This window comes from Acipenser ruthenus, chromosome 2 (assembly GCF_902713425.1).
Source record: "Acipenser ruthenus chromosome 2, fAciRut3.2 maternal haplotype, whole genome shotgun sequence".
Taxonomy (NCBI): domain Eukaryota; kingdom Metazoa; phylum Chordata; class Actinopteri; order Acipenseriformes; family Acipenseridae; genus Acipenser; species Acipenser ruthenus.
In genome coordinates, this window is record NC_081190.1 from 38,050,824 (window position 1) to 38,073,845 (window position 23,022).

General features: G+C 37.0%; 1 protein-coding gene across 1 annotated transcript in view; it reads left to right on the forward strand.

The window, feature by feature from the left end:
• Positions 1–23,022, forward strand: part of LOC117408873 (potassium/sodium hyperpolarization-activated cyclic nucleotide-gated channel 1-like) — an 85,255-nt gene that overhangs the window by 12,910 nt on the left and 49,323 nt on the right. The window contains exon 3 of the mRNA XM_034014251.3: positions 13,917–14,078. Coding sequence (XP_033870142.1) covers positions 13,917–14,078 — 162 coding nt within the window. The remainder of the gene's footprint in view (positions 1–13,916; positions 14,079–23,022) is intronic.

Consider the following 23,022-nt stretch of genomic DNA (forward strand, 5'->3'; position numbering starts at 1 on the left):
GTATTGTTGTAGTTGCAGATTTAAATAAATTATAAAGTATCCCTGAGGATATCCAACAGATAATGGTCAGGCAAACACGCCCACCACCATGTCTATTATAAGTTACACACTGTGAGTAACAGAAAATAAGATTTCTGATGGACCAGTAATGTTAAAACTAATAAATACAAATAAATTTGAAAAGCCTTGACTATTCCTTATTGGTGATGTCAGGGATAGTCAAATCTGAACACTGTACACTGAGGGGGTGAGAGTAAATGTGAAAATCTGGACTATATAGGCAAACTTAAGTTGTCAACATTTTGAAGACTGCAGTTTTGAAAGCTGGTAGACAGCATGTCATATTTTAACAGAAAGAAAGCACATTTTACTGTGCAATTGTACACTGGGGCACAGAAGCGTTACATCCTTTTAATTATTAGTTAGAGACAGCATAATAAATATAAAAACAGCATGCATATTGTTGTACTGGATACGTGTTTTAGAAACAGTTAAAGCAGCATACACTCTTGCTAGAAGAAGAGCAGTGGGGATGTGAAATAAGCAATTTATGCTAAGCAATAGAACCACCTTCTGGCTGAAGGTTACACACTCAGCACTTAGACAACTTATACTTATACTTGTACTTATACTTTGATCACCACAGCAGACTTTCCACGGTCACTTCAGCGCCTCTTAGTAACTACTGTAACCACTTCAGATTCTTTGTCTTAACAGGCGACATGCTTTGTGTATATAATTTTAGAATATTTGTCTTAAATATTTAATGGCTTAAAAATAGGAAAAATCATTAACAATTTTACAAGTCAGAGCAGTAAGCCAGGGACTGATGATGCATGTTTAAAGCACTTTTCATATGCGTGAAAAGAAGTATCATCTTAAAATCAGTTTAACCATTTTGCTTATAAATTATATAATAATATAAATGCACATGCACGGCTCTAAGACTCAACCATGTTAGGCATTATCTAATAATGTTTTTGTGAATGTGTAGCAGATAATTACAAGACTAACTTTGGTTCAGCTATTGTAGTTAGATAAGTAAAGAGATTACATTAATCTGGCCTATTTTTAAAATTAAGCCTTCACTTGACCAAGAGCCTTCCGATTAAGTGTGTGGTGCCACATGCTACTAAACACACTTGGTTAACCCCTCCCCAGGGTTTTTTGTTTCCTTATATCGACCTGAGACATTCCAGTGCTTGTGAGAAGAAAACATTTTTTTGGATTTTGAAAGGCAGCCATAAATTCTCTGAAACAAGCTGAAATGAAAGCACTGTCATTTTGTGTGTATCTGTTCCATTTTATACCAGTATGAACTCTTTAGTGTGCAGATAGCAAATTATGATTATCAAGCCTCTTCTATTCATTCCCTTTATGGTGAGAAAATGGTCCAAACAATGTGTGATTTAAAACATTTTTTAGAAAATGTTATTACTATTGACTGCCCACAAATTCAAACTGAGAATCATTGAGGAGTTAACATAAGCTTTTATTAAAATCAACAGTATTGCATGCACAGTTTATGTTGTTAATTATATTACATTCATACTGCATAAAGGCTGAATGTAGTATTGCCATCGTGAGGCCATTGCAGGTTTATTAACGTCATTTCCTGTTGCCGGTGCCTATACAGTCACTGAGGGGAATCTGATACAGTAATTGGTGTTGAAACACTTGTAATTAAAAGCAATTCACAGTACTGCATTGCATTAACCATAAATACCAGAGGAAATGCTCATTTAGATTGGGGAGAACAAAATAAAATTGGTGCCTTAGTAGAAAATATTAGAAAACTGTACATGTTCTGCACTTAGGAGTGTTTATTGTTTTAAATAGGGTTATGCAGCTAACATCTAAATATTTCTTAGCCAAATAACCCATATACTTGTTTCAAATGTTAAACAAAAAAGTTGTAATGTGATATATTAGATATATTTCATGACTCTAAATTTAGAAATAAAAAAAAAAACACAATACAAATAATAATAAAATAATAACCCCATATTCATCAGTTACTGTAGTCGGTATTAAGTTTTACATTTAAAACATTACTGAATATAGATTATGCAGACTTAGCTTGAAAAGCCATTTTGTCAAACAAACAAACAAACAAAAAATATAGCCAATACTACGACTACTCCTAATAATAATAATAGTTATTATTATTATAATAATACACATGCAGGAGGAAGTACAGTTAGTTATTGCAGAATAATGTAGTTTAACATTATTATATTTCAATTCTAATGGAATGATTCTCCAGTAGCAAGTTATGCATGTAAGGAGTATCTGAAAGAATCAGCACTGGTTACTGTTATTGAAACAGCTGCTGGTCTATGAATATCCCACGTGTTTGGATAATAATATCAGGCCACCTGAGGTCTTTTATCAGAACCATCCTGGCTTGCAGTACTCAATGGCCTTTAATCTTGCTCTTACGCTGGCTGCTTCTCAGCTTGCCTGGCAGCTTGCTCCAAAGTCTTCTTTTGCAGCCCTATAGCTTTTCGTGTTTTCCTCTTCGTCTCCACCTTATTCCCACGGTTTTCAAGCATTTTATGCTTGGAGGGTTTGAGGCTACAATTTAGTTGAACTCAGAATTACTCAGAATTCCAAATGCAATTTAAGTGGTACAAGCTTGCCTGTTTCTATTTTCCATATTAAAAAGTCAAATTCTAAACAGCTTATTTTATTTAATTTGTTAAATCTTAAGAATGAATGTTGCTGTACCTAAGCTGTATTCTAAGCTTTTTTCTAAATGTATTTATTGTATAAATCATGAATGTACAGCTAAGATATATTGCAGCATTTTTGCTGTTACCAGTATACTGTTTTCTAACAAAGTGGTCTGTATTTTTGTTCACCTCTCAGAAGTGATATACATTTATATTTATATATTAATGTACAGTATTTATGTAAATGTGGTTGTAACTCTCTAAGAACCTATTCTTTAAACGTATCAGTACCACAAAACTGTAAAACACCAATGATCTAATAATCTCACCAGTTTATTGGTCTTTCCAGATCAGCTGCTCTCATGAAAGCAGCTTCCTTTGTTTTATTCAGCCTACTCAGTGGTGATGGGTGGGGTCACTGGCATTGGACAGGTGTTTTACTGCACTTATAAGCAGGATGAAATACAAAGGGCTTGAAGCATCAGGTTACTTTTCTGAACCAATATGTCAGTCATAGCTACTGTACAAATCACAATTAGCCATGTACAGCTAGTAAGGACTATCAAGGTCATTGTAAAATAATGATTTAGATGCCCATTTTTTGTTATCTTGATAAAGTATTTCATGTGAAGCCATGCTTCCAAAGCCATGATGTATAAATTACTATTATTATTATTATTATTATTATTATTATTATTATTATTATTATTAGTTTATTTAGCAGACGTCTTTATCCAAGGCGACTTACAAAGACTAGGCTGTGTGAACTATGCATCAGCTGCAGAGTCACTTACAACAACGTCTCACCCGAAAGACAGCACAAGGAGGTTAAGTGACTTGCTCTGTGTCACACAGTGAGTCAGTGAGTGAGCCGGGATTTGAACCAGGGACCTTCTGGTTACAAGCCCTTTTCTTTAACCCCTGTGCATCATTCCAAGACTTGATTCTGCTGATTGATGCTCACTTTGAGTAATGGAGCATGCAAAGATTACAATTTAATTGTGATTTGGAAAATAATTTATGGTGACCATGATAAACAAGAGACATGAAGTATAGGCTGGGTGGATATGCTAAGAGGCTGGCGTTGCAATATTGATTGAGTTAACTTAGAGTGATTAAAATTAGAAAATCATTCTGTAGAACTTTAGCAAAAGACAAGTAGCATGTAGTGAACAAAGAAGAATGCAGTTATTTATTTTTTTCTGTAATGCCTGTTTAATTGATCATTGCAAATGTTTTCTGGGATACTGTGCATCTTTGCATTCTATATTCTGGAAAAGGATGTTTCCACAAATCTTCAGTTTTGTCGTGCGTGTGTTTTTAAAACAGGTTGTGGTGAATGCAATGTGTTGTTAGTGTTCTTCTGGGATATATTCAAGTGAGGGAAGGACTGAAAGTAATTTGAGGGTTGTTTGGAGCCATGTTGTTAATAGTTAAAGATTATGCAGGTTCAAATGTCATTTTTTTTTTTTTTTTTGCATTTTCTTTATTTAGGTGTTTGCAATCATTTTGACTGGTTTGAGGTCTGTTGCTCTAATATTTAGTTATTATTATTATTATTATTATTATTATTATTATTATTATTATTATTATTATTATTATTATTTTCTGGCCTTCAGCTTGCCTGGGAAATGCTAAGTGCCAGCCCTGAACCGCCTTCTTCATTACAGTCAAACCATGTGACTTTCAACTGTGTGGGCCCAATGTGCTCTCTGTCCATATACATGTTGAGCTTTACTGGCAAAGTTGAAAGGTAAAGATTTGAATGGAATGACGCTAATAGCTTACTGGTTTTAAAATCATACAAGTCTGATATTATATATATAACGTATTGAATCCTTTCATTTTTAAATAGGATTGCTTTTCTGTCCTGCTGTAGACTGTATATAACATATTCCTGGTCCTGTCAAAAGCCTCTTAATGTGTTTGTTCACAGTATCTGTCTGTTCTCTTTCAAAGCACTCTCCCCTTTGCTTCTGGAAGAAGATTTGTGAACATATAAAAAATAATTCTGTGCCAAAGGACTAGGATTTTAAATCAAGCATTAAACAAATGCAGTAACTCCACTCCAGTACTGGTCCAGTTGGATTTGTGTTATATAGCTTGTTGGCATCTCTTAAATGTACTCTTCTCCATTTACTTGAGGTTCAGAGGCAGGGATGCAGGCAGCCAATCAGCCGTGCATTTTCAGGGCACAGTCTCGTGAGAGTCAGGCTGTTTCTGCTTTTCTCAGGCTCTTAGCTTCTCAGGCATTGCACGCAAAGTTAGATACTGAAGCATGTGCTCTAGAGTAAAATGCAGTACAAGCAGCTGCAGTATTTATGGTTTGTTCATCTATTTAGCTCTATATAAACACACAGAACATTGTAAAATATACTAATTGGCCATAAACAGTGTTCATTAAGTGGCAAATATACTAGATTTAATTCTAAACCAATATTCTTACATCTCATTAGCATATCCCAATAAGCCACTATCATTTTGTACAAGTTTTACTTTCACTTGGACTCAGGTGTATCCCTCCTACTTTTTTTCTGCTGGTTTGATCTGCTGTCTCCTCTTCGTCTACTCTGCAATGTTGTTTTCATCTGGGGGGATCAATATCTACTGTACAGAAAAATAAAATACAATACAAAGATTCTTTCATGTATTTATAAAATATGTTTTTTTTTTGTACATAACCCTCCCTTGCCATTACATCATATGAATACACATGCATACTTCATTCTCTATGTTAGAAAGAATAATAGAATGGTGTTTTTTCAAAGTTGGCTTATGTTTTCAGTGTCATTTTGATGTCTCCCTGGTTGGGCAGGCACAGCAGCTGTCTTAGTAATGTTTCTGTTTTAGCACTCAGATGTATCAGAAAAGTTGTGCATTATATAACAAGGCATTTTCATTGTTATCTTTTAAAGGAGAAGTTTAAAATGAGCTGCCGAACTTACCCTGTCATAATTTACTTCAAAGTATTACCAAAATATCTAAATTAAGAAATTTGTACAGATATTTGTCTTTTGTACAGAATAATTTAGCCAACCAGTACAGTAACAGTCACAAAAGAACATAAGACAAGTTTGAGAACGAGAAAAGGCCATTCGGCCCATCAAGGCTCGTCCCTTGTTAGCACACCATTATCTCCTACTGTCAAACATCTATTAAAAATTACATTTGTATAATTTAAATATATACTCTTTAAACAAGATTATCAGACAGATCCGATCTGAAATAAACAGAATACTGTATCTCTCAAAGTTTGCTAAAGAATCTCCAGAGGACAAACCAGGTGCCGTCAATCACAGACACCTGCACACTGATTGCTGCACTGCTGGGTAAAACTGGTAATCCATCACAGACACTTGCACCTCAGGATTAATGTTGCTAATCTTCATTTGTAAACTCAGTGTGTTTTTCTGCCAGTGTTTACTCAGCAGTATTCTCAGCATTACTGGTTGAGCACTGCCTGCCTATTACACTGTGCAGTATTATACCAATGGAAAATCACAGACACCTGCATGTTATTATAGGACATGAGTAATCAGTACATTCTGAATGAATCGTGTCTTTTGTTTTAACTCACATACACGTTGTAGTAAAGGTTTTTGGATTAGAGAGGCAGCAAATGTTCGTGTAATATGTGAGGGGTTGGCTGGTGGTCACATAGCTGTCAAAGGTGAATGAAACAAATGTATATTCTAAACTGCAGTACTTGTACTGATTTTGCCCCAATTGAATCTGTAGCCTAAACCTGTGTAAAACAGACTGTATACTGTGCATTTACTGTGTTTTATCATGATTTATCATACTTATCTGTGTTTTTACCAAACTTGACTCTGCAGTTCAGTATGCTTTTAACAGGAAAGGCCACCAGATGGACATAGTTGGTAAAATAGTTAAAACTGGACTTGCCAAATTAACATCAGACGCTATTAAAATATGAAATGGAATGCTGCAACTGATAGCCAAGACAAGTATGCCAGCCCCTCCTTGTTACTAAACCTCACACTAACCACCTAGGGGGATGGAGGTGGCATTAGTCTACATTTTACCCATAAATACAGCTCAGGATCTCATAATCAACATTGATTTGGATATTAACTTAGGTGTTGATTTGGGTGCATTATCCTTGCAGGAATTCTTTCAAAATGGATTTATCAGATTTAAGTTACCACTGTTTTATGACTGGCACAGTAAATAAGCACTTATGGCTTTGAATCTACAGTAAAATGATGTTCTCTGAATAAAACAGTGCATATTAACTTTATATATTTAGATATGGTAACTACGGTGCCACATTCTAAAAAAAATCAGACAGCTTAAACATGAATGGATCGTTATGTAACTTGAGATTCCCTGATAAATATTAAATGTGAAGGACTTCTTCAGGGTGAATAAGTTATTTATTATTTTTACAAATTGTATATAAAATTTCTCTGTAGTGCATCTAAAATCAGTTTTATATGTATGGATACTGTATGTCTTTATTCTTTCTTTTGCAGAGAGTGTTGTTTAGTACATGTGCAATGGCAGCTAAAAGTATGGTTTCTGCCTATAATGGTAAAATAAGGATTAGTATTTTTTACAGGGCAGTATTTTATAGGATGCATTGAAGCACAGTGGTTATGTGTAACATTTTGTAACATTATTCCATGCTATCAGCAAGTTTATTACTGTCCCTACTGTATTTTAGTATGGCTGATGGCAGTAATAAACTGTAGTCCAGTACTTGATTTCTTCTTTAATTAGGTATGTCGTCAGTCTCTCACATATGTTGGGGAGGCAATGTTTTTAGGCAAATATATTTTATTTAAGATTCATCTGGCTTTCACCCTTCAGCAACTTTTATGAATTCTATAATTTATTGTGGCAGATATCTATTAGAAATGTTTTGCACACTGAGAGTAATTTCAATCACAATGAATGCCCATTAGTGCTTTCAGTTTTTATGGTCAAATAGCTGTACAAATGTCACAGTGTCCAATAAAACAGGAAAGTGGATTTTAGCCATTAGTTTTAGATTGAGGATAGAGTAATAAATCCCCTTTTAAGGGTCTTCCTGTTTTGTAGTTTCAGTAAGCTTTTGGGCTCTACTATATTGTACAATGGCACTCTTTATGCTATCTACAATTATTTACATTGTGTTGCATGCTTAATAATATAATAGATAACACAATGATTTGAAAAAGTAATAGAAATATTATTTTCCTATAGATGATCCTTTCTCAAAGTCATCAGTTCACAGACATAAAGAGGGATTTATCTGTTGTACAGAAATGAAACTTAGCAACAGCAGACATTAGGGAAGACAATGTAATTGTTGGCATTTTGCTGCTTATGAGGTGCCATAGCAAGCGAGCTCAATCTTTATAGACATATGTCTGAAGAACCCACAGATGGTGCAATGAACTGGCATCTTAGCCCACTGAATTGAATGGAAAGGGAAGAGCTGGATGTGAACCACAAACCATACAGTTCAAAGACAAAAGTCTTACCATTCAATTAAATCAAGCTCAGCAGTGTAATACTGATGTCAGTATTATTAACTGATTGGCAGCGAGAAGAAGATTCATTACAATATGTAGGAAATAACAGCTACCCACACATACACACAAACATCAAGATCCCGCTACAGTACCTCCAACTAATTAGAACCCCACAGCAGTTGAACAAAGCAGAATTAGTCTTTGTGGTTACTATAATTTAAGTTTATATAATATAACAAAGTCATATAGAACAAACAGCAAGTTCTACCACTAAAGTAATGTTGCAAAAAATAAAAATGTAGTTACTGCTAGAATAACAAGCTCAAAACTAATAGTTTTGCAGTTTTGCTAAAAGGAGCTGTTGTATTATCTGTATGCAGTATAGCTGTATTGCAGTCTTTGAATACTGTGTCTAATGCTACTGCCATTCAGTTTACTTCCAATAATAAAACCCCATGAGAAGTTCCTTTAATAATGTACTTTTTACACAGTGTTTTGTCTCAAGATATAAGGGAAGGAGGATCAACAAGGAGCAATCAGTATTTAGTGATTCCCAGCTCAGCACAAAAGGCGGACCGATGTAAGCAATTATATAGGCTGAATATTTTCCATAAGTGCTTTATGTCCTTCATTCCACAGTTGTATTACCTAAAGCTGTACTCTACTTCCACAGCAGCCAGTGAACAGTACATTATTCACAAATGGGTTGATAATAATCATAATACTTCTACACCACATTTCATGTCAGGCATCACAAGGCACTGTGCAAGCTATAGAACCAACTGTAAGGTTCACTTCTAATTGTAGGGTAGCCATCTGCCCCAGTTTTTCCTTGATAGTCTTGGTTTTGAGACACAGCAGGTGTCTGATTGCAGTATGCTTTCCAGGAAAACAAGGGAACATCCCAGGTTACAATCACATGCAATGTGTGTCATGGCACTGCACAAGGGCTGCCCCAAATCATCAGCAGTTGCATCAGCATCCATATAGATAATGCAGCAACAACACAGTGCTAGTATGTTGAGCATGTTTTGCTGCCTGATTAGATTACCCAAGATACATTATTTTTGCAACAGGTACAAAATATCAGTTGGTTATGAGTACAGTAACATCATATACTTTAAATGTATTCTTGTTAAATTATGTTGTAGTCCTTTGCAATAATATGTTGGCATGCATTTCACAACAGCTACAATTACTGTATAAGCTACATACATTTATGTAATTTAAAAAATAATTGAATATACATAAATAGGTTGACTATTTTTTATTAAAATGTAATAATCGAAAAAACAAATGAATGGATGAGAAATGCACAATAAGATATGGGTGTATCCTAATATTTGTTTAATACAGTTATCATTATACATGGTTCAAGGTGCTGATATTGATAATTTAGTTTACATATGTATTTAAAAGAACTGTAACAAATTCAGAGTATCATCAGTTCAAGCAAATGCAATTTCTGTTTCTAGGGAGAAATGAGCTTTAAATTGGCTGTGCGTTAAATGCACATAAGGAACCATCTTAGTTGTGCATGACTGCCTAATTACAACATAATTAGTGAACAATGAACTTGAAAACAGAATACCACTTTTTGTATCGAATAATTTATATAAATATATGATTTATCTATATCATAGGCTGTGGATATATCCTACTTATTTCCAGAAATCTTTAACTGGAGGACAACATAAAAAATACCAACACGAACATGTACATTTGGATGTAATAATATATTCAATTGAACTGAACACTTACAGTCTGACTTTATATTTACGGTACTGGCAATTAATTACTGTACAAGGGTTGAATTGGTATTATTTCTAGATGTTAACAATTTACAGTTATAATTAGAATATGACATACTGTTTTTCTTAATAGAGTAACAATTGTTCAATTTTATTTGTCATACAGTACATCTTACATGGCTTACAAAAAGGTGTGTTTGGGTTTATGCATCTTTAATAACACTGCAAATTCTTAATTTTGTTTGACTTTTCTACTTTTTTCGAAGGCAAATAAAGCAACAAAGAATAAAAAAAGCTGACTGCACATATACATCAAAGAGTTGCAACAACATATTTCCAAAAGATCCTTGACACTCAGTTACAACATACAATATCAAGAAAGATGGGGGACTGTGGCAATGTGCTCCGCCCCTGTGTGCATTTGTGTGTTAAGTGTTGTATGTTGCGTGTGTTAATGTTGGTGTATAGAGATTGGTACACGGGATATAAACGGGTCTGTGTTTCACGTGTATTTAAAAATGTAGATTTGTATTTAGGCACGAGGAGGGCACAAATCACTTCACGTGCATTTAAAGTATAGTATGTGAGCACGGGGTTGCACAGAATTAATTCACGTGCTGGGATTCAAGTGAATAATTAATTAGTAATTGAATCCCAGCACAACAGTATATATAGATGCACATTTCTTTCACTCGGGGTTGGGTGTTCGGTGAGTGGAGAACGAGTGTGGAGAAGGAGAAACTAAATAGTAATGAAAGTAAGAACGTAAATATAAGTGTTTCACTCACTGTGTTTGTTTTGTTTGTCTCTTTATTTTGGCATATAGTGCCGTGCCCTGTGTTTTGTTTGTACAACCTTTTCATTTTGCTGTTCTGTTTATTTATTAAATGCTGAGCGAAACCATTCGCTCAGCTCCACCAAACCACACCTCTCTGTCATTTTATTTCCTGGCTCTGGTCTGACGCCACCTACTCCGGCCGTCTTTGTGACAGGGACTAATTTGTGTCCATGATAGTAACAAAACATTCAATCTGAAATCAGGAATGTGAAAGGGAGGTGTGGGTTGTTCACTGTTATAAAGTAGCCGGACACAGAAATTGCACTTGACAGGCCACACATGTGTGCAGTTGAATGCACAGTTCTTATTGCAACTCAGTTGCAGTGGTAAGTGGCCACCATTAGGGTACCAGCAATGGTAGTGCTGGTGTGGGAGAACATGAAAATAAAAATATAAAAGGCCAAAAAAAAGAAAAACTGTTCAAAAACAACTAGAAAATAAAAGTTGACCAAACAGTGGTCGAGCACTACCTCCACTAAATTGAGGCACGTGCTCAATTCAGAGTACGATGCTGAAATCAGAGTCATGCTCAAATCAGAGTACGCTGCGCTACACACCCTCGCTATACTGGCTGGGGATCGTTCCCTGATCCCATAAACTAAACCTGATCCACGAGCAATGACAAGTCCCAGTTACAAACACGGTGACTTCAGTTGCACAGATTAACAGGGTAACATACGTTTACTGGTTTGTTGTTTTGCTCTCCTGAGTTTAAAGTGTTCATGGTTACTTTCAGCAGACGTTCACCTTTCGGCCGAACACGGAAGAACAAGGGTGTGTAGTGCAGACCCCCCCCCTCCCCTCCCCCCCCCCCCCTCCCCAGACAATCAGCCAAGGCCTGAACTTTTGCAATCAGCTGTCTGATTTATCTGCCCCTCCAAGTCGATATCCCAAATACTCTGACTCACTCTTCCCAATTGCACACCTCTTCAGGTTAGTAGTGAGTCTGGCCTCCCCCAAGGATTGCAACACGGCTGCTACCCTAAGCAGATGATTCTACCAATCCACGCTGTGAATTATCACATCATCTATGTAGGCAACAGTGTGTTGCTGATGGGGCTGCTTGGTACAGCCCATCATCTGCTGGGAAGTGGCTGGAGCCCCATGAAACCCATAAGGCAGTGTGGTGAGCTGGTATAACCTGAAGGGAGTCAGAAAAACACAGTTCTTTCCTGAGACTCCTCGGGACAAAACAATTTCATCGTCTCGGAAATAAGAATATTTTATTTAAACAGATTGTGCCTGTGTAATTATAAACAACTTTCAAATCAACATTTACCCCCTGCCTTACGTATTGCTCAACAGTGCACCATATACCAGTGTTTATCGTTCTTCTAATAATAAATATGCTTCCTTTGTAAGAATGCTTGTATTACAGAGCTGCTGTGAATGTGTAATATTTTCATGAAGAAAATTCAGATTATTTAGGAAGTATATGCCTCCTATTTGATAATGTATTAACCCTTTGTGCGCTATTGTTTTTTGTGTTCAGCAGTGTTTCAGAATGTCAGCTTGTATACCAGTATACATGAATTGTTATAGTTATTTTCAAATATGATTTGTGTACTTAAATTTCATAGCAGCACTAAAGCGGTCTTCTAAAAATGAAAGGGGTGTACAGGGGTATGCAGGATTCTGAAATGGCTCAAGCTAAAATCAAAAATGGACAGGGACAACCGGTAGTTGACACATTAAAAGAGATCTTGAGGGGCTCCCGAGTGGCGCATCCAGTAAAGATGCTCCACGTGAAGTGCAGGATCTATAGTCTGGACGTCGCGAGTTCAAGTCAAGGCTATTCCACAGCCAACCGTGGACAGGAGCTCCCAGGGGGTGGCGCACAATTGGTTGACCGTCCCCCGGGGGGGGGGGGGGGGGGGGTTGGGGTTTAGGTCGGCCAGGGTGGCCTCGGTTCACCGCGCATCGGCGACACCTGTAGTCTGGCTGGGCGCCTGTGGGCTTGCCTGTAAGCTGCCCGAGAGCTGCATTGTCCTCCGACGCTGTAGCTCTTGGGTGGCTGCATGGTGAGTCCGCAGTGTGAAAAAAAGCAGTCGGCTGACGGCACACGCTACGGAGGACAGTGTGTGTTTGTCTTCGCCCTCCCGAGTCAGCGCAGGGGTGGTAGCGGTGAGCTAGCGGTGATCTGAGCTGAGCTGAGAGATCTTGATGGAGACAGCCTCTTCTCTGCTACTGCACTTACTTTTCAATGAGGGGAAACACCCAGCTATTATTAGCCATGCATGGGCACGAGACATCATTGTGTTTAAAAAACAAGGGACTGTTTCGTAGCATCAATACCTGGTTTCAATATAAAATGACAGCTACTCATGGTTTCTTCTTACCTGCATTATAAATGTTCACAAAACAATCTAGATCTAGACACAACCTAAAACTTCCTTTAATTGTGAAAAGAGATTGGTGCAGCAGCTACTGTTTGTCACTGGCTGAACAAAAGCATCACAAAACTGATTTTGCATTGCATTACCTGATTTCTGAAGTCTTATATCCATAAAACTCATTGCATACTGTACAGGCCTGCACCATGCAATGTACTGTACAGTAGATTGTTACTATAACTATATCTTCTATATTTCAGCCAAGGTCTAAAGGTGATTTCACAGTGTCATCAGACAGGCAACACCCATCAACAGTATTTTGTTAATGTAGCAACAAATCCTCATGGTAGTTTGACTATAAAGACAACGTGTCAAAAACACTAAACTGACAAACTATGATTTTGCTCTCACCACTTTTTTACCCCTCCTCATTCAGATCCCAAATGATGCCCTTTTTTAATGATTTAACTGGCATCTGGATTTAGATCTGTTGCAGTTTAGATCAATTGAATAAATCCCTCTCGCTACAAACTATGTTAAGTTTTAAGTCAGTATGTAATGAGGCTTATATGTATGACATTTATTCTTGTGAAGAGAAAATGTTTAAGACTGTGGAACATATTCTTTTGAACTACCTGAATAACCTGAATACTTCAATCATACATATCTTCTTCAGTAAAGTGCTTTTAAATCAAGTTGCATGGTTTTTCATACTTTATACTAAATCATTTTAAAAAGGCGTATGTTTTGTGCTTTTACACTGGAATCGATATTTGCATGCTTAATACGTTTTATTTTTTTGCAAAGATGTAATGTGTTCTTTTCTACTCTCTTTTTAGATCTTCCACATGACCTATGACCTGGCAAGTGCTGTGGTAAGAATATTTAATCTCATTAGTATGATGCTTCTTCTTTGCCACTGGGATGGTTGTCTCCAGTTCCTAGTGCCGCTACTCCAGGATTTTCCTCCAGATTGCTGGGTGTCGCTAAACGGTATGGTTGTAAGTATTGTTAAATTTCCATTGTGTTTTTTCTTTTAATCTTGACAGTCATATTTTATTGTTGTGTGTTGTTTGTATAGATGTGAAGAATTCTTGTGAGTATGTTATGTAATTCTGAGTTAAGCCTGATCTAGCATCGATTATGCAAAGTAAGTCCAATCAGGATAGGGAATAGCATAGCATTAAGTATAGCTTTGGCAACGGCATAAACCTAAGTCTCATTCAGTTTTATGTATTATTATTATTATTATTTGTTTATTTAGCAGACGCCTTTATCCAAGGCGACTTACAGAGACTAGGGTGTGTGAACAATGCATCAACTGCATAGTCACTTACAATTACGTCTCACCCGAAAGACGGAGCACAAGGAGGTTAAGTGACTTGCTCAGGGTCACACAATGAGTCAGTGGCTGAGGTGGGATTTGAACTGGGGACCTCCAGGTTACAAGCCCTTTTCTTTAACCACTGGACCACAATTTTATATCTGATGTCACCCTGTTTCTGTGATCTAAACTGGTATGAGCCAGTGGCAATGGTATGAGCAAGCAGAAAACTTCTAGACCTTAAGATTACAGACCAATGTCTAATGTATGATAAATACCGTATGTTGTTTTCAAATAGAATAAAAAAAAGACATGACAGGGTATGCAATTTGTTTGAATCATTTGAATTTAAAGGAAGGGGGTGTATTTCGATTATTAAATTGAATTAAACCAGAAGAGAACATGAGGGATGTAGCCAATAGTAATATGTATTCTATGTGTACCTTCTGTGTGCATTATACAGAAAACTCAATTCTTATATATATATATATATATATATATATATATATATATATATATATATATATATATATATATAATAATCAGACAGGGCTGCTTTATGATGCATACTGTACCTTTGCTTTATTCAGCAAATCATTGATGAAATACTAGCTACAAATTTAAGCATGTCAGAAACCAGAGAGGTCTACTGTCCAATTGAGTATACAGTAATTTTCTGATTGAGTGTCTATCGGAGAAAACTAGATTGACAGGGAAGGTAGGAAAGCCAGGTAGGACAGAAGATGTCAAAGAACGCAACAAGAAAAAATAGATTCAGGTAGCTGTTAAACAGAGAAGAAACAGAAATGGGAATCAAGGGAGGCTTGAACAGTTTTTGTAAAATGAAGATAGAAAAATAATGAATATGCATAATAGTGCACCATCTGATAAGTTGTCCTGTATTATGAAAGGCCAGATGCTCTTATCACCCATGAATAGCAAAGAACAGATTTCCTCCTGTGAAAACATTATATTTTATTTTATTATATTTCCAGGCTCATTTATTGCCATTTGAAAAGAAGAAATGGGGCATAAAATGTCTCTAGTTTTCTAATAAAAAAAAACACACACAGACTATAAATACAGAAAGAATATCTTCAAAAACAAACATGATGAAGCATCTCCTATCCTATGTAACAGGGCGGAGGCTGGACGCCAACCGGCAACCCCACACTCCACAAGTGAGCGTCTAAACCACAATGCAAAATAGACGGGCTCGTTTGCATCCGTGGTTTCAGCGCTTTTAACCTCATCTCATCTCACCGACAGGGGACAGGACAGAATCTATAGTGACAGTGTATCACACAACACTGCCTGTTACACTCTTCCCCCCCTTTAACCTCAGTGATCGGATACAGCCAAATTATGAGATCCGGGTCCTGGCACCAATGTAACAGGGCAGAGGCTGGACGTGAACAGGCAGCCCAGTGCATCGCAAGCGAGCATCTAAACCAGAATACAAATGAGCCAGGCTCCTTTGCATCTATGGTTTTAAAAACGTTAGTCTCACCGACAGGGGATAGGACAGAATCCGTAATAGCAGTGTATCACACAACACTGCCTGTTATACCTATATAAGGGTAAATGCATGTTCATTATATATATATATATATATATATATATATATATATATATATATATATATATATATAATATATTACTGTTGAACTATCTTAAAGTTTCCAAAGTTTTTGTTAAATGGGCTGGTAGAAAAAATGTAATACTGTAGTTTTACTGCTGTTCAGTTCAGATGTCAAGTGAATCAGCCAAAGAAAAACTGCTAGACAACAAAGATCTGCACAAAACAAGTCTGTCACAATAGGAAATGCAAGAGACAGCCTGTCACAGTACATTACAGTACAGATCTGGTGTGTATTTCTCTGAAAAGTGATACCGTTAAAGTGCATTCAGTTGAACCTCTTCATTTTCTAGATAAAATTGCATAACCTCCATAAAACAGGCTTTGAAAACCAAAAAATATAAATATATTTAACATTCTAGGTAGTCCCTTGTGATACAAGTCAGTGATGTATCTACATACACTGACTGTGTCTGTCTGTACATTTTTTGACACGCAAACAAGCAAAAACACAGGAACAAAATAAACAAGGCACAAGGGCTAAATTAAAAGGTTAAAACAAAAAAATACACACTTCCAATGAATGCTTCTGCTTGTCCAGGCTGAGCAGTGCCTTCACTGGACTTTTGGATCCCACTCCTTCCAAATATCTCCACCAAACAAAGGATTTAGCTTCCTCCTATACATGTGGCCATTGATAAATTAGCACTCAATTATCTTATTAGGGAATGGCCACATTCCTCCCGTGAGTTCTGGCAGGGGTGGAATTAACTCCATCCCTGCAAAACTTACATTCAAAATACCCAATCTTTATTTACCCATAGACACACTATTTACAAGATGGGCTTCCGCCCTGCCACAGTGCCATATGTGTGTGTCTGTAAACTGAGTAATTGCTGCAAATAAAAAATAACAAAAATAGGAAGGAGAAAGACAAATGAGTTTCCTATTGCTGTACCTATGGGATACAAAGATGTGTATAGATTAAAATCTCTGTGCTGAGTGGACAACTGCCAACAAAATACATAATGTTACAAACGTTATAAATATATGGAAGGGAAATAAAATAGGACACAGATATGCTGACAAGGAAGTTTTTACTATAATACATTTGTTATGTTCCAGCAGAGACATGTTTGATGAGTTTTCCTTTTTATTAAAAAAAAAAAGAAAAAGAAAAAATGGACATGTACCCCTGCATAAAGGAAAGTCATTCAAGGGCACACAGAAAATGGTTGCCGTATGCAGTGCAGAGGCTGACACACACACCAGCTCCCCGGGGCTGTGAGTTATTGCCTGGTCGTGACTGGAAAGGTATAAAAACATCACTGCAGAATGGTGGTGCACACACACCCAGCAACAGAATACTTAAAGGTTTAAGTGAGGACATGTAGCTCAGGAGTATTAACTGAAGTATTAAAATTAAGCAGAATAGGAAGTCTGCAGATTTGTTTTACATGCAAGATGCCCATGCTTATTTTATAATATGGTTGTAACCCAATTTTAAGAAAGCTTTGCTGTAATCTTTAGTGCTGTATATGCACAAGCTGTGTTTTTAAGTAATATGGAGTATAGGTTCTTGTGTCTGTTGTTTTGTTGTTTCTCATCAAGAAGGCTAGAGGTTAACGGCAGTAAATAAAAAAAGTACTTGAGCTGTAAATTCGTGGCACTGAAAGCCCAATATAGGGACAATCAGTTGAAGAATAATTTTTTTTTTATTATTATTATTTTACAACATTCCTTGAGAAGTGTGAAATGTGCAAAATGATTGGTTACATCTGGAATTTGAGCTTTTGTAGCTGGTGTTTCTTTCATGATGGGATGGAATATATTTTTCAGTTGAAAACGTTATTATGTCTGAGCTATGGGTCAAATGTTAAACTGCCTAGAAAGTCCTCATACAAAGAAGAAAATCTTTATGCTGTACACATGGTGTTGCGACCCAGAGTGCAACACAGAATGGAAACCTTATATTAATAATTAGTTTTCTGTTTTCATGATGTACTTTCAAAGCAAAGAAATGAATACTGGGGACTCTACGGAACAGGGCCATTGGGTGAAATACGACTCGTATTTTCTTTAGCAAAAGCAAAGGTTAGAATTGGTATCATTCTTGTTTAAGACACTTGTGTTCACACTTAATTGAATTTGCAGGGCTCCTTATCTATTTTATTGTTTTCATAGAAGTAATTTAATTTCAGTAGCACATGGACATGCATTTCAATTACGAAGTGCCTCCAGGACCCCTAATCAGTGTGCAGCAAGGCTGTTGATGTGTTGCCGAAGAATGAGTGTATTGCAGATGCAGCATGATTTCAAAGCCGGTTGTTTGAGGAGACCAGTCGTTCTCAGAAACGAGACAAAAAAGAACTCACAGTAAAGTGCAAACAGTCCCCTCACAGGGGAACATTGTCTTTGCATCACTGTAATCCCATGTTAATGGTAACTATGAGAACGACATGTACAAACATATTCACCAGCAGCTACCTGAATCAGAACTGTATAAATAACTTCTGTAAAACTATGATGGATTTAGTTACCATCTCAGTTTAGCTTTGCACTGTATTCACCCCAACGAGTAATACATATTAGCTAATCTGCCAAAATGTAGAATTGTATTTGAAAGAGTTATACAGTACTTCATTATTTACAGCAATCCTTGTTAATATCTGGTGTTGTCTGGGTTATATGAAGCATATGGTAATATCTCCCTGGATACTGGAGTTCAATTATTGGTAAATCCTTTGAGAATGCACTTCCTATCCACTCCCTGTATTGATGTTTCTGTGAATGTTGCGTAAGGCACGTTTTTCTGTTTGCAGGTGCCATTTTAGTTAGACAGGTGCAAGTTAAAATATATATCTGCAGTATACCTTATCAGTCCCAGAAATACAGCAGCAGTGTCCCCCACCTGGGATTGAACCCACGACCCTCCGGTCAAGAGTCCAGAGCCCTAACCACTACTCCACACTGCTGCCCTATAGATAAAAAATAAGCACTGAAAAAAAAAATATATATATATAGAGAGAGAGAGAGAGAGAGAGAGAGAAAGAAACAGAAGCTCTAGGCATAATGCAAACCCATGAACACCTCAAAATAGTCTTGTTTTGTGTCTTATACAGTGCAATTAGCAGCCATTGAGTTAGTAATTGGACATATTCTAATTAGATTAAACAAATGTCACGCTAATACATGTGGGGTATTATAAAATAGTACTCTAAGCATTGTATTCTGAATTGAGGATGAGCATTAGGGGTCATTCATGTCACTGCTGTCACATTTTTCTTCTCACAAATTTCAGAGCTCTGTAAAGCCAGTTAACCTATTTTGTTTCATTTGCTAGCTTCCCGTTAAAATTACATTGAAGGGCTTAATAATATTTGTTTTAATGTGAAGGGCTAATGTATATACAGTGGCTCTCAAAAGTATTCACCCCCCTTGGACTTTTCCACATTTTATTGTGTTACAACATGGAATCAAAATGGATTTAATTAGGAGTTTTTGCCACTGATCAACACAAAAAAAGTCAATAATGTCAAAGTGAAAAATAAAATCTACAAATTGTTCTAAATTAATTACAAATACAAAACAGAAAATGATTGCATAAGTATTCACCCCCTTGAGTCAATATTTGGTAGAGGCACCTTTGGCAGCAATTACAGCCATGAGTCTATTTGGATAAGTCTCTACCAGCTTTACACATCTGGACAACTGCAATTTTTGCCCATTCTTCTTTGCAAAATTGCTCAAGCTCCGTCAAGTTGGATGGGGACCTTTGGTGAACAGCAATTTTCAACTCTTTCCACATATTCTCAATTGGATTGAGGTCCGGGCTTTGACTGGGCCACTCCAGGACATTGACCTTTTTGTTTTTAAGCCACTCCAGTGTGGCTTTGGCTGTATGTTTGGGGTAAGTTTGAATGCTAGCATTAAGGTTAGCATTAGGTAGAAATAAAGTGGGGTGAATACTTTTGAGAGCCACTGTGTGTATATATATTGTGATGGAGTGTACATTCCACAGCAATCTTGGTCAGCTGTACACACTCCATCCAGGAAAGTAAAATAACAAAATTAACATAAACTAAGTATTTAGCAATTGGTCTTAATTGTTTAATTGCTTGATTGCCCAGCACTTAAAATGGGTTAAGCTGAGTTGGTCAGGGAGAGAGAGAGGAGAGACCCAGAGAGAGATGGAACGGTGAGAGAACGGAGAATTGTAAAAGTGAAAAGGAGACTTTGTTTTGAGGGTAAGCAGAATTAGCCTGCCCCTGTTTAGTTTAAAGGGAAAATAATAAATGTGTAGTTTAGGACCCGCGAACGGGATAGGTTTTTGTTTGTTTTCTGTTTGTTTTCAAATAAAACCACGCTCCGGCGTGTTTCACTGCAAGTACGGCTTTTGTTTGGATTTGTTAAACTATTTTACACAACACGACGTCTTTAACCTCATAAACGATAGCACATTCTTTACAATATACAGACGTGCTCAAATTTGTTGGTACCCTTACAGCTCATTGAAATAATGCTTCATTCCTCCTGAAAAGTGATGAAATTAAAAGCTATTTTATCATATATACTTGCATGCCTTTGGTATGTCATAGAATAAAGCAAAGAAGCTGTGAAAAGAGATGAATTATTGCTTATTCTACAAAGATATTCTAAAATGGCCTGGACACATTTGTTGGTACCCCTTAGAAAAGATAATAAATAATTGGATTATAGTGATATTTCAAACTAATTAGTTTCTTTAATTAGTATCACACATGTCTCCAATCTTGTAATCAGTCATTCAGCCTATTTAAATGGAGAAAAGTAGTCACTGTGCTGTTTGGTATCATTGTGTGCACCACACTGAACATGGACCGGAGAAAGCAAAGGAGAGAGTTGTCTGAGGAGATCAGAAAGAAAATAATAGACAAGCATGGTAAAGGTAAAGGCTACAAGACCATCTCCAAGCAGCTTGATGTTCCTGTGACAACAGTTGCAAATATTATTAAGAAGTTTAAGGTCCATGGAACTGTAGCCAACCTCCCTGGGCGCGGCCGCAAGAGGAAAATCGACCCCAGACTGAACAGAAGGATAGTGCGAATGGTAGAAAAAGAACCAAGGATAACTGCCAAAGAGATACAAGCTGAACTCCAAGGTGAAGGTACATCAGTTTCTGATCGCACCATCTGTCGCTTTTTGTGCGAAAGTGGGCTCCATGGAAGAAGACCCAAGAGGACTCCACTTTTGAAAGAAAAACATAAAAAAGCCAGACTGGAATTTGCTAAAATGCATATTGACAAGCCACAATCCTTCTGGCAGAATGTCCTTTGGACAGATGAGTCAAAACTGGAGTTTTTTGGCAAGTCACATCAGCTCTATGTTCACAGACGAAAAAATGAAGCTTTCAAAGAAAAGAACACCATACCTACAGTGAAACATGGAGGAGGCTCGGTTATGTTTTGGGGCTGCTTTGCTGCGCCTGGCACAGGGTGCCTTGAATCTGTGCAGGGCACAATGAAATCTCAAGACTATCATGGCATTCTGGAGCGAAATGTACTGCCCAGTGTCAGAAAGCTCTGTCTCAGTCGCAGGTCATGGGTCCTCCAACAGGATAATGACCCAAAACACACAGCTAAAAGCACCCAAGAATGGATAAGAACAAAACATTGGACTATTCTGAAGTGGCCTTCTATGGGTCCTGATCTGAATCCTATCGAACATCTATGGAAAGAGCTGAAACTTGCAGTCTGGAGAAGGCACCCATCAAACCTGAGACAGCTGGAGCAGTTTGCTCAGGAAGAGTGGGCCAAACTACCTGTTAACAGGTGCAGAAGTCTCATTGAGAGCTACAGAAAATGTTTGATTGCAGTGATTGCCTCTAAAGGTTGTGCAACAAAATATTAGGTTAGCGGTCCCATCATTTTTGTCCATGCCATTTTCATTTGTTTTATTATTTACAATATTATGTTGAATAAAAAATCAAAAGCAAAGTCTGATTTCTATTAAATATGGAATAAACAATGGTGGATGCCAATTACTTTTGTCAGTTTCAAGTTATTACAGAGATAATTGAGCATTCTTCGTTTTTTGTGGAGGGGTACCAACAAATTTGAGCACGTCTGTATATAATTAGTGTACTGCTTTTTCTTAAAGGCTGCATGAAGCTTTGGGCGTCTTATAGTTTCCATTTCCACTCTGCAATCTCCATTTACTTATGTAGTTTTTATATAACAGAAAGGAACATCTATTTGCCTAAAACAAGCATTGTCTTCTTTTCCATCCATCTTACTTTCTCAGACAGTTATTTTTCCAGCACCATTAGTGTTTCATCATCTCCATAGAAAGAAGGTTGGCAAAAGGGTGAGGATTATGTGCAGAAATGAAAAATGTTTCTAGGAAGTTTATGCAGTTTCCCTCCAACCGTATTTATCAACAAAGCTGGTTGGAAAACTTTCACTGGTAGCAAATTAATACAGGTTGGAATAAGGCTGCGGAGTGTATTCTGAATAGAAATGTCTTGATTGGGATTCAATAGTAAACATTATATTAGTTTATTTAGCAGATGCCTTTATCCAAGGCGACTTACAGAGGCTAGGGTGTGTGAACTATGCATCAGCTGCAGAGTCACTTACAACTACGTCTCACCTGAAAGACAGAGCACAAGGAGGTTAAGTGACTTGCTTAGGGTCACACAATGAGTCAGTGGCTGAGGTGGGATTTGAACTGGGGACCTCCTGGTTACAAGCCCTTTTCTTTAACCACTGGACCACACTGCCTCCTTGTGGTAATATTCAATAAAGTGGTAATATTCAATTTGATTCCACAAACTGCTTTTGAATCATCTGAGTTTAGTCAGTATATAGAGGGGAACAGGAGCACTGGTAACATTTCAGTAGGCATGAGATTTATGTCTGGGCTGTGAATTGCTTTTAATGAAACATGCACATAACAACTGGATGACGCTCATCCTATTTAAAAAGGCCATTATCAGAGAGACACAGATTGGATAAGGGGCACATGCCACAATCGATACCTTCTTTGACTTAAGCAGCTGTTC